This window comes from Staurois parvus, unplaced genomic scaffold (assembly GCF_062004578.1).
Source record: "Staurois parvus isolate SC_StPar_1 unplaced genomic scaffold, SC_StPar_1.0 ptg000813l, whole genome shotgun sequence".
NCBI classification, from domain to species: Eukaryota; Metazoa; Chordata; class Amphibia; order Anura; family Ranidae; genus Staurois; species Staurois parvus.
Window position 1 is genome coordinate 1,931,591 of NW_028318609.1, and position 16,791 is coordinate 1,948,381.

Here is a 16,791-nt window from a genome sequence, read left to right on the forward strand (position 1 = left end):
TTCAGGGCACAGTGCACGTCTTCAGCAGAGTGCATAAATGTGACTGGGCTAGAGCGTTATGCAGAATTTGCTCAGTGACATCAGTCTGTGCTAATTTGAACCTCAGTTGTGTCAAGCAATGGCCATGCTACTGTGTGCCCTTTAAATCAATGTTTCTCAACCTTTTTTCAGTCAAGGCACCATTTAAAATTCTGCACAGTCTTCAGGCATCCTTTAAAATTTTACACAATTTTTAGACACCCTTTAAAATTCTGCACAGTTTTTAGGCACCCTTTACAATTCTGCACAGTCTTCAGGAACCCTTTGAAATTCTGCACAGTCTTCAGGCATCCTTTAAAATTTTGCACAATCTTGAGACACCCTTTAAAATTTTGCACAGTCTTAAGGCACCCTTTAAAATTCTGCTCAATCTTGAGGCACCCTTTAAAATTCTGCACAGTCTTGAGGCACCCTTTAAAATTCTGCACAATCTTCAGGAACCCTCTGAAATTCTGCACAGTCTTCAAGAACCCTTTGAAATTCTGCACAGTCTTCAGGCATCCTTTAAAATTTTGCACAATCTTGAGGCTTCCCTTAACAAAAACTGCACAATCTTGAGGCACCCTTTAAAATTCTGCAGTTTTGAGGCACCCTTTAAAATTCTGCACAATCTTGCGGAACCCTTTGAAACTCTGTACAGTCTTGAGGCACCCTTTAAAAATCTGCACAATCTTTAGAAACCCTTTAAAATTCTGCACAATCTTGAGGCACCCTTTAAAAATCTGCACAGTTTTGAGGCACCCTTTAAAATTCTGCACAGTCTTGTGGAACCCTTTGAAATTCTGCACAGTCTTCAGGCACCCTTTAAAATTCTGCACAGTCTTCAGGCACCCTTTAAAATTCTGCACAGTCTTTAGGCACCCATTACAAAATGTAAATAACTAAAATAGTTTACAGAACGCAGCAAATTCTGCACATGTGCGACACCCAACGTTAGAGGTGGTTTATTCTTCAAAAGCAAATACACTTTTGCACACTGGTACTGACTAGTATTCCTTTGTTTCTCTTCTCTCTCAGTTTCTCTCTCTCACTTAGCTAGTGTGGTCCCAGTGCTCCTGTAGGGGGGCAGGGGAGGGGCAAACAAGGATTCTGTGTTGGTGCCTGATGTCCTTCTTATCAACTGATAACATCCTTGGTTGTTATGTTGTCGGCCACTAGAAAGTTGTAATGGTGCACAATGAAAACCTGTGGTTTTGTGTAACTAAAGGCAGGCTTGATCCAGCTGCTGGCTTGTATACAATTTTTGGGCAATTTTTAGGCATTTTCTCAAGGCACCCCTGAAAAACCCTGAAGGCATCCCAGGATGCCCAGGCACCCTGGGGATCCTGGTTGAGAAAGGCTGCTTTAACCACCTTCCGCTCCCGCCATATAGTAAAATGACGGGCGCAAGGTGGTTCTCTCGTTCTGATAGGACGTCATATGACGTCCTTCCATTCTCACTGTGCATGCGCGGCTCAGGGAGCGTGGCGATCACCGGTGCGTTGTGTCCCTCGGACACAGCGGATCACGGAAAGAGCCGAAGATGTCAGCTCGGTCATGTGATCAGCTGTGTCCAATCACAGCTGATCACATGTAAACACGGAAATGCCGGTTATCGGCATTTCTCTCCTCTCGAGCTGTCACGCTGACAGCTCCTGAGGAGAGGAGAGGCGGTAATCGGCTTTCCGTGGAGGGGACATGTACACTGATCATCAGGGCACTGATGACCAGTGTGTCCTGATGATCAGTGTGGCCCCAGAAGTGCCACCTGTCAGTGTCCATCAGTGCCAGCAGTCAGTGCTCATCAGTGCCACGTGCCAGTGCCCATCAGTGCCACATCAATGCCACATATCAGTGCATACCAGTGCACATCAATGCCACATATCAGTGCCCATCTGAGCTGCCTTTCAATGTCACCCATCAGTGCCAGTCAGTGCCAGCTATCAATGCCAATCAGTGCCACCTATCAGTGCTGCCAATCAGTGCCACCTATCAGTGCCAGTCAGTGTCGCCTATCAGTGCGCATCAGTGCCGCCTATCAGTGCCAGTCAGTGCCGCCTATCAGTGCCAGTCAGTGCTGACTATCAGTGCCATATATCAGTGTCATGTATCAGTGCTGCCTTTCAGTGTCCATCAGTGATGCCTGTCAATGACCACCAGTGCAACCTACCAGTGACCCCTCATCAGTGCCCATCAGTGCCACCTAGCAGTGTCCATCAGTGCAGCCTCATTAGCGCACATCAGTGAAGGAGAAAAATCACTTATTTACAAAATTGTATAACAAAAACTAAGAAAAAAACTTTTTTTTCCAAAAATTTCAGTGGTTTTTGGTTTGTTTAAGAAAAAATAAAAATCCCAGAGGTGATTAAATACCACAAAAGAAAGCTCTATCTGTCTCAAAAAAATGATAAAAATTTCATATGGGTACAGTGTTGCATGACCGCGCAATTGTCATTCAAAGTGTGATAGTGCTGAAAGCTGGAAATTGGCCTTTGACAGGAAGGGGGTATAAAAGCCCTGTAGGCTAGTGGTTAAATACATGGACAATAAATTGTGCAGATTAAAGTGTACCTAAAACCCAAACTTTACATTTTGGATAATGTGGAAGGGTTAGAACATCTGTTGAGTTTTTGTTGCTGGCTATAAGCCAGTTAAAGAGACTTGCCTTCTCTATTTCTACTGATAATGACTGTCACCAGTAGTAAGGATTAGCAGATCTTCCCAGGTTCGATTTGTGGGGCTTAGTTGAATCCTGTTTAAAATTTGTGAAAAAAAGGACTTAGGAATGAATCTCATTGATGTCTATGGGTCGTGAATTCTATAAACAGAATTTTGGCCATTTTTAGGGTTAACAGGTAAACTGTCAAAAAAAGACATGGGAAGCTGGGCACAATCGTGGTGAGCCTGTATACATTCCAAAAACATAAAACAAAATACAATAAAAGAAAAATTACAGTAGGGCAGGGTCTCATTTATGCAGCTTAGAGGGCGACATGGAAAATACACAAATATTTCAAATAACAGATCTGAGTGATGGTCTAAAACTGTACATTGTTACCCAGCATGGGATATTTTCTGTCAGTGTACTTTGGCAGTGTATTTTACCCACCTACCAGTAGCACCCTTTTTAGTAAATACAGAATCAAGTATCTTTTTGTGGTGTTAACTAATTTATATGGAATTTGCTAATGATAACAAAAAAGCAGTAATATAGATCCCCTGCTGCCTGCAACATAAGCACCTCCAGCAATAATAGACCCCTCCAGCAACAATAGATCTCCCAGCAGCCAGCAACAACAGACTTCTCCCCCTCAACAGTAGATCCCTCCCAGAAACAACGGACCCTTTAGCAACAATAGACCCCTCCCTCATCAAGCGATTCCCAACCCAGCAACAATAGACCCCCCATCAGCCAGCATCAATAGACCCCCTTGCTGTTTCATATATTCATTGTTAGAGGTGGAAGAGCTGCATTCCAACGCATTCCTGCTGAAAAAAATCCCTGGATAGAGCACACCCCTCTGCCATGCGTTGGGACCTGGGATTGGTTCAAAGTCTCTACAGGAGGAGTTTGGATAAAAGATGAGACTGTACAAGCTAGTGGCTGGCATGTCATGTATGTTTGCACTACAGCAGCACATCTCAGATATGCAACCCCCTTGCTATGCTGTGGCTCGGGGGCTCAGTTTCAGCCACCAAGGCATTTGTGATGCGTCGCTGGATACTGTGTTGCATGTCATGCTCAGGAAAGGTCTGGCAGTATGCCGCACTGGGGATCATGGAGACCCTGGTCCCGGAGTGTACCCTTACAACTGCTCTTACCCCGTGGGCTCATTGTGAGGAGTGCCAGGCTTTCCTGTTTGAGGTGCTCCTAGTCTGGGAGGCACTGTGTGACCACCCAGTACCTTGGGAAGAAGATGCATCCTGGCTGGTTGCAAAGTCACCACCACAACCCTGTCACTGGAAGATTGACATCTAGGCTCTCTAGACCTAGTGGAGAAAGACAGCACCAACCAGGGTTCCCCCTAGGATCGCTGGGTTGAGCGCTCCCCCAGTACTAGCGGGGTCAAGCTCTGTCATGAGCAGGGGCGGACTGACCATTTGGAAACTCGGGCACTGCCCGAGGGCCCGGGGTCAGTAGGGGGCCCCATGAGATGCCCCTGGTACCTTTTTCATAGGATTTTTTGAGCTTGGGCAAGAACACAGGGGCCCCATGATTCCCTATTGCCCGGGGGCCCCATGAGTTGTCAGTCCACCCCTGGTCACGAGCATGCATCAGAGGCGCCTTCAGTGAAACAGTTCTTCAATACCATCTGAGGGGCAACCACCTGTTTTGCCAGCTACGGAGCTGCCACAGTCACTGCCTCCAGCCTCTGGGGGGAGCCCATGGAGTGGCCTGGGGCTTCATGGCATGCCCCTAATGGTACTGCCACAGCAGAGGAGCTGCATCATCAGCACCAGTGCTTGCAACCAGCACCAGTGTTGCCACTGTAACACCTGAAAGGGGGTGCAGTCACAAGGTCCCCTATCCATGGAGTCAGAGGAAAACTAAAAATGAAATAAAAATAAGAATACAAATTCAAATAAATTAACAATAAAAATTAAATTATCTAAGACAACGGCTGAGTAAAATGTGGATGTAATACTCAAAAGCAGACACTAGATGGGGCTAAGTCGAAAAAAAGTTAATATGTAGTATGAATGATAAAACCAAGTGAATAGATATGAATAAAAATCATTATGAGAAATGTATGAAAAGTAACTAAAAAGAAGCAGAGATTATGGTAAATAAGGTTTCTTTAAAAACAAGAGAATAAATATTGAATCAAATAAATATATATAAGTAGATAAATGTTTGTACACATGAATTATAGCAATGGCATCCACATAAAAATTAAATGATAGTGTTGACCGCAATTTCCTCATTGAGGCAACCAAGAGAGAAGGAGTTGAGGGTATATATCTACAAGGTTTCTCTCTCACGTAGGTTTTTAAAATGTTCTACAGGAGAGAGATCACCTGAGATGGACTCAATTACCCAGACTGTGAGCCCAGCTGAGGATTTCTCATGTACTTTGGCAAAATGCCTGGGTATGCTATGCTTGACATTGCCCTCTTCTACAAACCTACGATGCTCGCCAAAATTAGCATTTAGGGTTCCGATAGCCCTTCCGACAATCCACAAGGGCATGTGAGACAATACAGTTTACGACATACTGCAAGGAACATATTTGAAACGATGGAATATTATATTTTTTGCCATTAACCACAAAAGATTTTTGCCCGCATGAGACATCAGATCCCTGATTTGTGTCCCAGGTTCTATTCCTTCTAGTGCAGCAGCCAAGCAAAGATTCAGGGAGTTGTGTGATACTCCACATTACTAACAGGAACAAGAGAACGCCCGATGGGAGGGGCGAAACGCGTTGACGCATTTCCGGTCCATAACCCGTACTTCTGACGTCACTTCCGGTGAGTGGAGCACACGCTGAGCGGTGCGTTCCAGCGACCATCTTTGGGAGCTGTGTTGGTCTGTGTGGATTCTCTGCTCTATCCTGTGGCTGATGTGAGATTCCTGGAATAAGGAGGCTGTTAAAACGCTCATGTTTTATCTGGAGGCTATTATATTCAATAAATGTGCCTTTTACAAGTTGCTGACATGTGAGTGGCCTTAATCTCTGCTTTGAAATTTTACTATTATTTGGCAATATTACACTATTTGAGATTTCTTTCTCCTCGTTGAACGGTGGAGCCTATTCGGATGGTGAAGAATTCTATAGAGAGGATGCTAAAGAGGGTTTAGAATCCCTTTAAAATTCCTTAAAGGCTTCTCGCTCACCAAGTTCTGGTGAGTGCATTTGATGTTGGTTTTTGCACAGGTGGAAGGTGGAAGTTTTTCTTTATATTTGAAGAAGTTCTGGAATTTTTGATCTTTATTACACATGGACATTTTTTGTTTTATAATAATATAATTGAGGTTATTCACTATTAATTTATGCACTTTATATAATAATTTTTTATGAGTAGATTTAGAAATCTATTTTTGCGCTGTTTATTTATATTTCTTGTACTCTATGCGACAGAGGTAGTAGAAGCAACAGTCACTGAAATACTTCCTCTTTGGGTCAACGCTCACAGTGTTCTTCAAGCTTGGAATGTCACTCTCAGACTCCAGTAGGCAGGTCTCCAATGGCACCCCTCTTTGTGCTGGGAGCCTGATGAGCAGGCTGGACCTTCAGAAGGATGGCCAGGAAGGCAGGCAGCCCTCCTGGCTGGTAACCGTTCCTCTTGGGAAAGGAGAACACTACTCTCTGTGGTTCAAGACTCTTTATACACTCTTCAACCACCAACTGGGTACATCTCCCCAGGGGAGCTGCATAAATATGAAGTGTGCTCATTTGACTCTGCCACCCACTAGTGCAGTGAAACCTGCAGCCTGCAGAACCCAGAGAAGCTCTACTCATTAGCGGAGAACCAAGAACTGAATTTACCCAACCAAAAGTTAGCAGTCTATCTGGGAGGGTGCTAAATGTGCTTGCAGGTCAGGCATTTTTTTTTCACACTAGAACATGCTAATGAGTTGCCAAACATGTTTTCTGGTTTAAGTGAAGGTTCTCTCCAGGTAAGCACTTTATTGGGTGCAGTCTTACTCTTTATACTGGGTGCCTTTCTGTAGGAAAATTTGGGCCTAGTCTCAATACTTGATTTGAGATGGGGGTCCTGCAGAAGAATGTTTGGTAATAACCTTTTCCATCTTGGAGTATTGGGCATGGTACTGGGCAACAAACCTGATGGTAGGGGTCTCTTTTTCATACTCTTCTTTTCTCTGATTTTAGGTTTTGTGAGGCATAGAGTATGATTTCTCAACCCGTTCTGTAGGGTAACTCTTATCCGTAAACTTCTCTTTCAGGATAAAGCTCTGCTCCATATAATCCTCTTCTTGTGCAATTGTGTCTGAGTCTGCAAAACTGGCTTTTTGGAATGTTGCATACCCATTTCGGATGGTGACAGCTGGAATATTAATTTCTAGCAGTAGGTTTAAAGTAATTTTTAGCAACATTCCTACTCTCCATATGGCTGAGCTGAAATCTAGGGATACAGGAATACAGCATCACAAACTGAGTTAGGAAGTTAGAAAGGCACCCAGTATAAAGAGTAAGATTGCACCCAATAAAGTGCTTATTTTGGTTACACTGAGTTGCAAACTCTACTATTGCCCGTAACAGACAATGCTGACAGCATAGGGGTTGTTGTTCCAAATATACTGTGATTCCCAAAGCCCCATAGTGGGATTGGAGTAACTTGATTGGAAATGGGCTTCCATGGCTGTGTCGGTGTACTACAGTACAGTATGTAGAGTATGTAACTACCGTCAAACTGGAAATGATTAAATAAATAAAAAGTAAGGCAACAGCTGGTGGCTGCTAGGATAAAGATAGCTTGTCAATCATTTAGGTTGAAATCCATGGAAAGAAAATAATCAACCACTGTTACTGAATGATATATGGGCGTGTAAAGTGAACTCCAGGAAAACCCCATAGGTTTGTGGGCTCCCAAGGATAAGCTTGTAGGTGTTCCAGGAGACCTACTCCATCCCATATATACTATAGGAGGGGAGAGATGTCACTAAAGGTTGTAAAAAGTAGTCCACATATAAAGGCTAAGTTCGTCTTTAGGAACATCATCCACTGAGCGCAGGTGCAATGTTTTGCAGGGTCCTGTCAGTAAAAATAATAAATGCACATTTTATTTCTTGCAAATATATACTCACCAGCCACTTTATTAGGTACACCTGTTCAATTGCTTGGCAACAAACATTGCTAATCAGCCAAAAACATGGCAGCAACTCAATGCATTTAGGCATCTAGATATGGTGAAGACTACTTGCTGAAGTTCAAACCGAGTATCAGAATGGGGAGAAAAGGGAATTTAAATGACTTTGAACGTGGCATTGTTGTTGGTGCCAGACAGGCTGGTCTGAGTATTTCAAAAACTGCTGATCTACTGGGATTTACAGGAGAATGGTCCGAAAAGGAGAAAATATCCAGTGAGGGGCAGTTGTGTGGACAAAAATGCCTTGCTGATGTCAGAGGTCAGAGGACCTATGGGCAGATTGGTTTACCTGAGACATTCAGATGGTAGGGTCAGAATCTGACTACAACAGGAAAGCATGGATCCATTCTGCCTTGTATCAATGGTTCAGGCTGGTGGTTGTGGTGTAATGGTGTGGGGGATATTTTCTTGGCATTAGCAAGGTGCACCTAATAAAGTGGCCAGTGAATGTATGTTATTTTTCTCCTTAACCGCTTTCCCGCCAACCTATAGCAGAAATACTGCTACAGAATGGCAGGGCTGCATAAAATCACGTGATTTTGCATTTCTGGGTAGGGGGCACACGCCATTTGCGGCCTCAGCTGTCGATCACTGGGTCCCGGCCGGTGATTCCCCACCGGCACCTGGCGATCGCCAAGTATCACTGACGGAGAAGAGGTCTGTATGTAAACAATACAGAGCTCTCCTCTGTCAGCTCCTGCACACTGCTTTGTATTGCTCTGCATAGCAGAGCAATACAAATCAATGTGCTTACACAGTAAAACACACACACAGCACATAGTAAAAGTTAACCCTTTGTTTGCCCCAGATGTTAACCCCTTCCTGCCCAGTGCCATTAGTACAGTGTTAGTTCTTTTTTATTAGCACTGATCACTCTATTAGTGTCACTGCGGATGTCAGTGGCAGTTAGTCAATTCCCCCCAGTGTGAGAATGCCCGCCACAGTCCCGCTATAAGTCGCTGATTGCCGCCATTACTGGTATAAAAAAAAAGTTCCAGTATTTATACCGACATTTGTAGACGCTATAACTTTCATGTAAACCAATTAATTTACACGTATTGGGATTTTTTTGTAGCAAACACATGTCACAGAATACAATTTGGCCTAAATTTATGCTGAAATTTAATTGTTAAAATTTTTTACCGGACATGTTTAAGATCAAAAGTTCAAAAATATTGTTTTTTTCTCAAAATTCTCGGTCTTTTTTTGTTTGTGCCGCACAAAATAAAAACGCACAGGTGATCAAATACCACCGAAAGAAAGTTCTATTCGTGGGTTAAAAGGACATAAATTTCATTTGGGTGCAGCGTTGCATGACCGCACAATTGTCAGTTAAACTAACACAGCGCCGTATCGCAAAAAATGGCATGGTCAGGAAGGGGGGTAGCTCCTCTAGAGGGCAAGTGATTAAACAGTGCCAACAATTTGTAAACATTAACAATGCTCATAACAAGTAATCTGCTGGATTTACAAAAAAAGTCAAAACAGCATGACAAAATATGAACAAGACGAACATTATGAAAGACCTGGGGCATCCTGGGAAAGAATAGAAAAATTAGTTCTGTTACATAAGCTACGGTGAACAATGGGGTGAATATTGGCCAGTGGATGGTCTTAAATAGGAAAAAGTCAAAAATATAGTTTTTTTTTCTCAAAATTGTCGGTATTTTTATAACGCAAAAAATAAAAAATGCACAGACGATCAAATACCACCTAACAAAATCTCTATTTGTAGGGAAATAAAAGACATAAATTTAATTCAGGTGCAGTGTTGCATGATCACGCAATTGTCACTTAAAGTAACGCAGCATCATATCGCAAAAAATGGCCTGGTCAGGAAGGGGGAGTAGATCCTCTGGAGTGCAAGTGGTTAATGATGAATTTAGCCTTTAAATATTGAATTTCAGTCATGTTTCAGCTCGTCAGTAAAAAATGTGCTCTATCAATAAATTTTTCATGTCTTGTCAGTAAAAATATTAATTGGGGGTTGGCAACACAGGGAAATGGTGACATCTGCCTTTGTGTGATAAGACAAGCCTGTACAGAGACTGAGCCTGAGAACTTGATTGTAAGTTCTGAGTTACCGGAGACCAGGTTCCTGAGGACAGCAGGCCACCAAGTGCCCAGGACAAGGTTTGCTGTGTGCCAGAACTGGTGAGTGGATTCAGCTGAGCTTACTTTACCACTGTTAGCAGCTCAGTAGAACAGGAGACTTTCCATCTGGCTAGGAGCTCCTAAAACAATTCACTGCAAAGACTGGGCACCACCATTAGCCAAGTGATAATTAGCAGTTAGCCACCAAGCACCGTACAACCACCTCCCAGGGGTACCCTGCTCAGGAAAATATACCTATATCTACACTCAGGAGTATACACACTGAGTGCACTCTGGGACACTATTTGATCATGTGTTGCAGAGGGTTACTGTGAGACTTTTCATTGTTGATTATACTTTTCACTGTCCATGCTTTTCTTCACCAGTGTTGCTGATTCTGGTTAATTTTGCTTGCTTCTGTATTGATCTGCCATTGTATGGGCTAGTGTACACGTCAGTTGGCATATTGAATTCCAATGGACTCTTTTACCAGTTCACTCATTGTTATGCATTGCCATAGTTTATTTACTTTATTCACAACTGTGATGGGAGTCACTTTGGGTGGGGGGCCCATGGAACCCAGCTCACTTTGGAGAGGTGGAGAGACCCCTGTCTCAGCTCCCCCTATCCCTCTTATGTGTAAATCACCCTGTGTATGTTAGGGGTACAGGGTGATCTTTCCTAATATGGTGTGGGCTTTGTTTCAGATTGTGTAGACATGTTAGTAGATGGGTGGGGGATTGTTGATTGTTTAATGTCATGTGGCTGCATCCCATTGTTCTATTGTGTGTCTGGCTTGGGAGCAAACTAGTATGGGATCTATGTGTTTATGTGTATTAGCTTAGTGGGGGGGGGGTGTCTCCAGTAGCCCTCCCCCCAGATGGGACTGTCTGCTGGTGTGAAGTTTGAATACCTTTGTGTCTCTTTTTGCTAAATGAAGATTGCCCCGCCCTGTGTCATTATGCAGGGAGGGGGGACTGTCCCCTGAGTGTATATGTCTTGTATCTGTGTTCAAATAAACTAGTCTACCTCCTGGTTTACTTCAAGACTGGTGTCGTCTAGTCTTGTATGGTCGGCAGTGGTGTTTGTTGTCGGTGTTCGGACAGGGAAGCGGTATTCTAACGGAAGTACTCAAGCGCAGTCTGGGTTGTTTCCGTTACAACAACAAAGTGGCCTGGTGCCTATATCTTACATTCTGGTATAATGGTGGATAGTTCCCGTTATACCAAGCGGCTCCCCCAGGGGAAACTGCTAGACTATCTACACGATATTTAGTAAGGATTTACATGTACACAGTGGAAGGTTTCCTAAAGTATAAGGTCTACAATAATCTCTTCCTATCTGTCAGCAGCATTCACTCTAATAGATAAAGCACATGTTAATATGGCTGCTGTGACCACACCTATTTTGTAATGAGTGGGCTGGCTTATCTGAACCCCCCCCCCCCATGAGCCCTTCAAAACCAGTAGACCTAATTTCAAAGGCCAGATAAGGCATTATGGTTACAAAGAATTAGGTGTGGCAAATTTTCACATTAATGCAAATTTTTAACCTGCTGCAAACCCATGGTAGCACCGAATTTAAATCTCCTCCGTAACCAATAGTAATGAGTTACAAAATGCCACCAAAATGTACTTCCCTATTATCTCTTATGCAATTTGCTGAAAATTTGCTGAAAATTTTGCCATAATCAGTATTCAAAATTATATTTTTACCTTTAGGCGAAATGCACTCTAGTCAAATGGAGGGGAAATGTTGGCAAATTTCACTGCTCATTTTCCAATATTTTACAGTTTTAGTGGGGAATCTCATATAGTGAACTCGGTGTAGAGCTATTCACTCTGAGGTCATCACAGAGGACAAGGGGGCACTCTTTATGTCTGGAGGAAAAGAAATTTAATCTCCAAACATGGAAAGGTTTCTTCACAGAGAGAGCTGTGAAAATGTGGAATAGACTCCCTCAAGAGTTGGTTCTGTTCAGCTCAGTGGATTGCTTTAAAAAAGGCCTGGATTCTTTCTTGGATACACAGAATATAACTGGATACTAACATTTATAGGTAAAGATGATCCAGGGAATATCCGATTGCCTCTTGGGGGATTAGGAAGGAATTTTTTTCCCTACAGAAGCAAATTGGATCATGCTTTGCTGGGTTTTTTTTGCCTTCCTCTGGATCAACTGTGGGTATAGGATTATAGCTTTTTTTTTTTAATGGTTGAACTGGATGGACTTTTGCCTTTTTTCAGCCAGACTAACTATGCAACTGTCTATAAGGGGGTATCCCCATATTTTGAATTGCTTTCCAAATATGGTCTGTTATATGTAGGAAGTGAATGAAAATTGATACAGACTTCAAAAAGGACTCTGACAGATTCCTATTTTATAAAAAAAAAAATAGTTTGGGCGATAGATACTCTAATACTTTTACATATGAATTTTTGATCATTAAAAAACATGTTGGGCAATGAAACTGTATACGTCATTCTTTTGTAAATTGAGCTGATACTGCAATGTGGAAACTGATCGGGTATGCATTTCTCTTACCTGAACAATGACAAAGAGAGCCTGAATGACAGGTTGCATAATATTCATGGGTGTTGCACAATTCGTGTTCTCAGCTGTGTATGTAATCTTCAAAGCGGTCATAATAAGTGCACCGATGCCAAAGAAAATGATTCCCGCTGCAAAGATAAAAAATGAAGAATAGTTAATATTCAAATTTCATGTACAAAGGAATTACAGTATTGCATTTTATCAGATACATACTATATATGTTAATTAGTTCACACATTCCATTTCTTTCCACAGGAAAAATCTGCAACAGTCAATATATTTTGGTAAAGGTAAATATACTTACAGATCTATTTTACTGATCACCCTCAAAGCTGTTGTAGCACCATCCTAGTTAGGTTTATAGGGAGGTTTAGGTAAATTTAGTTGCGTTAGCTCCTCTGTAAACAGTGGAGCTGTGTGTGATTGCTTTTGGCTGTTCTAGGTCTTGTTGGCTGCAGTCTCAACTGCTTTCCCATCTTCTAGTAATTTCTAGAATATAGTGGGTTGGAAGAAGCAGACCCTAGACCTGAATATTTATACAGTCTCTGCCAATCCTTGGGGGGGAAAGTGTCCAGTAGATGGATGATAAGTGCATAAATAGTCTGGGACTTAGAACAGCAGAGTTCTTGTCTAGTAGGAGGGGATCCCAGACTGGAAGGGCTGCTTGCCCTTCTCGGCAAGTTGGTTGAAGTCTGTAGGAGTCCACTGAGGTCCCAGTTCAGAGAGAGCTGTGGGGGCAATTTTTCTAAAACAACAGTTCATGGAGATCCCAGTTCAAGAAGAGCTGGAGGGCCTGCTTTTGGAAAAGAGCTAGAATTCATTCAAGGGGAGTCGACTGAGGATCTAGCCTGGAGGCTCACAGTACAGTGTCTGGCTGGTATTGGAAGGAGGCATCCAAGTACACAAGGACACAGTGTGTAAAGGCCAGAGACAAAGAGAGAGAGCCTAGTGACTGTTGCTACTTTAACCATTTGACCACTTGCTCCAGAGTAGCTGACTTGGGACTGATAATAAACATATTATACTGTACTTACCTGCTCTGTGCAGTGGTTTTGCACAGTGCAGCCTTGATCCTCCTCTTCTCGGGTCCCCCGCTGGTGCTCCTGGCTCCTCCCCCTGCTGAGTGCCCCCATATCAGGCAGCTTACTATTGAGCACTTGTGCATACTCGCTCCCTTGCCCTGCTCTGTGTTTCAATGGCTCCCCCTGCTGTATTTCAGCCAATGAAGAGGGAGAGACTCAGGAGATCTGCTGCTCTTGTGCACAGCACTGAATCAAGATTAGGCCTAGGCCAAGTATTGGAGGGGGGAGCTGCACACAGAATTTTTTTTATCTTCATGTATAGAATGCATGAAGCTAAAAAACCTTCAGCCTTTAGAACTACTTTGTATTTTAATGGTTTTTATTAATTTATAAACATTTGAAGAAAACGTGAGCAACCAGACTCGCCCAAGCAGGGGCTATCAATTGCACATAAAAAGTAAAGAAAACATTGCTCTAACCTTTAGAACTACTTTAAGCAAGTGGAAAGCTATCTTAAAGAGTGGAGAAAAGACAGGACTTGTCCTCTACTAGTTTGTGCACTAAAAATTTAAATATCCCACAGCCTATCCTATACCCCATCCAAGTTTTTAAAGCAAAAGTCCTAAAATGACATTCCCTGCCTGATGCTTGAGTTGGGAGACTGTGTGTGGTATTACTGCATGCCTGGCTGCTTGTACCCACTTGGAAATAGAACCTGAGACAAACAGCAGGACTCTGTGCACTCCCACATGGAAGAAAAATATATTTGAAATATATTTTAAAAATATTCTTCCCAAATATATTGGCATATATTTAAGATGCTACAATTTTGGCCATATTCAATATATTTCAAAATATATTTCAATAAACATATACATATATTTATTTATATATATATATATATATTGACCCTGAACTTAATAAAGCACAGTGGACCAATACCAGCAGATGACATGGCTCCCCAAATCAACACAGACTGTAGAAACTTCACACTGGACTTCAAGCATCTTGCAGTGTGTGCCTCTCCATTCTTCCTCCATACTCTGGGTCCTTGGTTTCCAAATGAGATGCAAAAGTTGCTCTCATCAGAAAAGAGGACTTTGGACCACCGAGCAACAGACCAGGTCTGTTTTTCTTTAGCCCAGGTAAGACGCTTCTGACGTTGTTTGTTGTTCAGGAGTGGCTTGACAAGAAGAATACGACATTTGAAGCCCATGTCCAAGATCCGTCTGTGTGTGGTGGCTCTTGATGCACTGACTCCAGCCTCAGTCCACTCCTTGTGAAAGTCCCCAACACTTTTGAATGGCCTTTTCCTGACAATCCTCTCCAGGCTGCGGTCATCCCTGCTGCTTGTGCACCTTTTTCTTCCACACTTTTCCCTTCCACAAAACTTTCTATTAATGTGCTTTGATACAGCACTTTGGGAACATGCAACTTCTTTTGCAATTACCTTTTGAGGCTTTCCCTCCTTATGGAGGGTGTCAATGATGGTTTTCTGCACAACTGTCAGGTCAGCAGTCTTTCCCATGATTGTGATTTCTACTGAACCAGACTGAGAGACCATTTAAAGGCTCAGGAACCCTTTGTAGGTGTTATGGCTTAATTAGCTAATTAGAGTTGGACACTTTGAGCCTAGAATATTGCACCTTTTCACAATATTCTAATTTTCCGAGATTGTGGATTTGGGGTTTTCATGAGCTGTAAGCCATAATCACCACAATTATGGCAAATCACGGCTTGAACTATCTTGCTTTGCATGTAATGAGTCTATCTCATGTATTAGTTTATTCTAATTTTTCGAGTTTCACCTGTATATATATATATATATATATATATATACAGTATATATATATATATATATATATATATATAAATGAATCCATTACGGTGCTACTAAAAGTGGCAAATACATTAGAGAGCCATTCGGGACAGTGTGCTACATTTCTCTCTGTGCTCCCAATGGATTTCACCTGAGTGGGTTAACACTAGCTCACATCCATCCACCAGGAGGAGCTGACAAGCAAAAGGTGCTCAAGAGACTTGATGATTGGCAGCATTGAATCATGGGAGATGAAGTTCGGGAAAGAAACTTTACTATGGCAGCTAATGGATGGTTGGACTATAATTCCCAATTGGAGCAGTGTACAAAAGAGAGCTGCATATTCCAGAGGTTGAATGCAAAGGGACTGTCTCTTTTCTGTGAGGAGACAGAGATGTGCACATTGCTGCTCCTATGTGCACATCTCTTGCCACAAGTCTGCTACCATGTACTGAGGACTGGTGGCAATCCAGGCAGATTCAGAAGGGAGCTGACATCTAAAAAGCGGGGCTCCTGTTGCTGCATCACTGGGACTGGTGAAAGGATACTGGCAGAGTTAACCTGTTGCTGATAGCAGAGACTGACCACATAGGGACTGACCATCTAATTAATAGCATTATGTACTGCATGCAGACTTTACTGGAACTGTACTCATGTAAACACCCATAAAGATTGGGCTCCAACACTAGCCGGCTGAGGAACTAGGGCTAAAGTCTGCTCACTCAGATAGCTGCTTCACAAGAACATTGTGTATTGTCCATAGTAAGAGGTACCTCTTTAGGGAGTCTTAAATTTCATCACTGCCATTCATATAGAGTGCACTATAAAATGGATATAGCCGACTGTTTACAGAGGAGTTATCACTGAATTGATTATCATTGCTGTTACTGTTTTCTAATGCCATTACGTATTGCTGATTTTATGGATTACCAATTTTACTCTAATTTTGCTGCACAGAACTCCATTCTATACTCTATAGTTTAGTGAATGGATTGTCGGTGAACTGTGACCTAATCCTTTATTTACTCATTTATGTGCATACTGCTATTTACTGTAACCTTTGACAATATGCCATGTTCATTTATCACTAACCATTCTAATATTTGCTTTTTGATACCATACCTTAGATGTGTGCAGGATATCTAATTATGTGCTCCCAGTAGCATTGTGTATATATTTGCTTAACCTGGTGTGTCAGTGGGGCTTAGGCTACTCTCAGAGTAGCAGAGGAACAGAAAATCCAATCTACAAGCATTGCCACATCACTACAACTTGTCTGGAGTTTGCGTGTTCTCTCTGTGTGGGTTTCCGCTGGGTACTCACATTCCAAAGACATGCTGGTAGGTTAATTGGCTCCTGTCTAAATTGGCCCTAGTATGTGTATGAACACATTGGTTATATTTAGAGATGAGCGAATCGAAGTATCCGAAGTGGAATTCGAGTCGAATATCGGA

At 42.4% G+C, this 16,791-nt stretch overlaps 1 protein-coding gene across 1 annotated transcript in view; it reads right to left on the bottom strand.

The window, feature by feature from the left end:
• The window catches only part of LOC149444130 (proton channel OTOP2-like), a 99,681-nt gene that overhangs the window by 56,136 nt on the left and 26,754 nt on the right, over window positions 1-16,791 (bottom strand). The window contains exon 2 of the mRNA XM_089654886.1: window positions 12,488-12,624. Coding sequence (XP_089511012.1) covers window positions 12,488-12,624 — 137 coding nt within the window. The remainder of the gene's footprint in view (window positions 1-12,487; window positions 12,625-16,791) is intronic.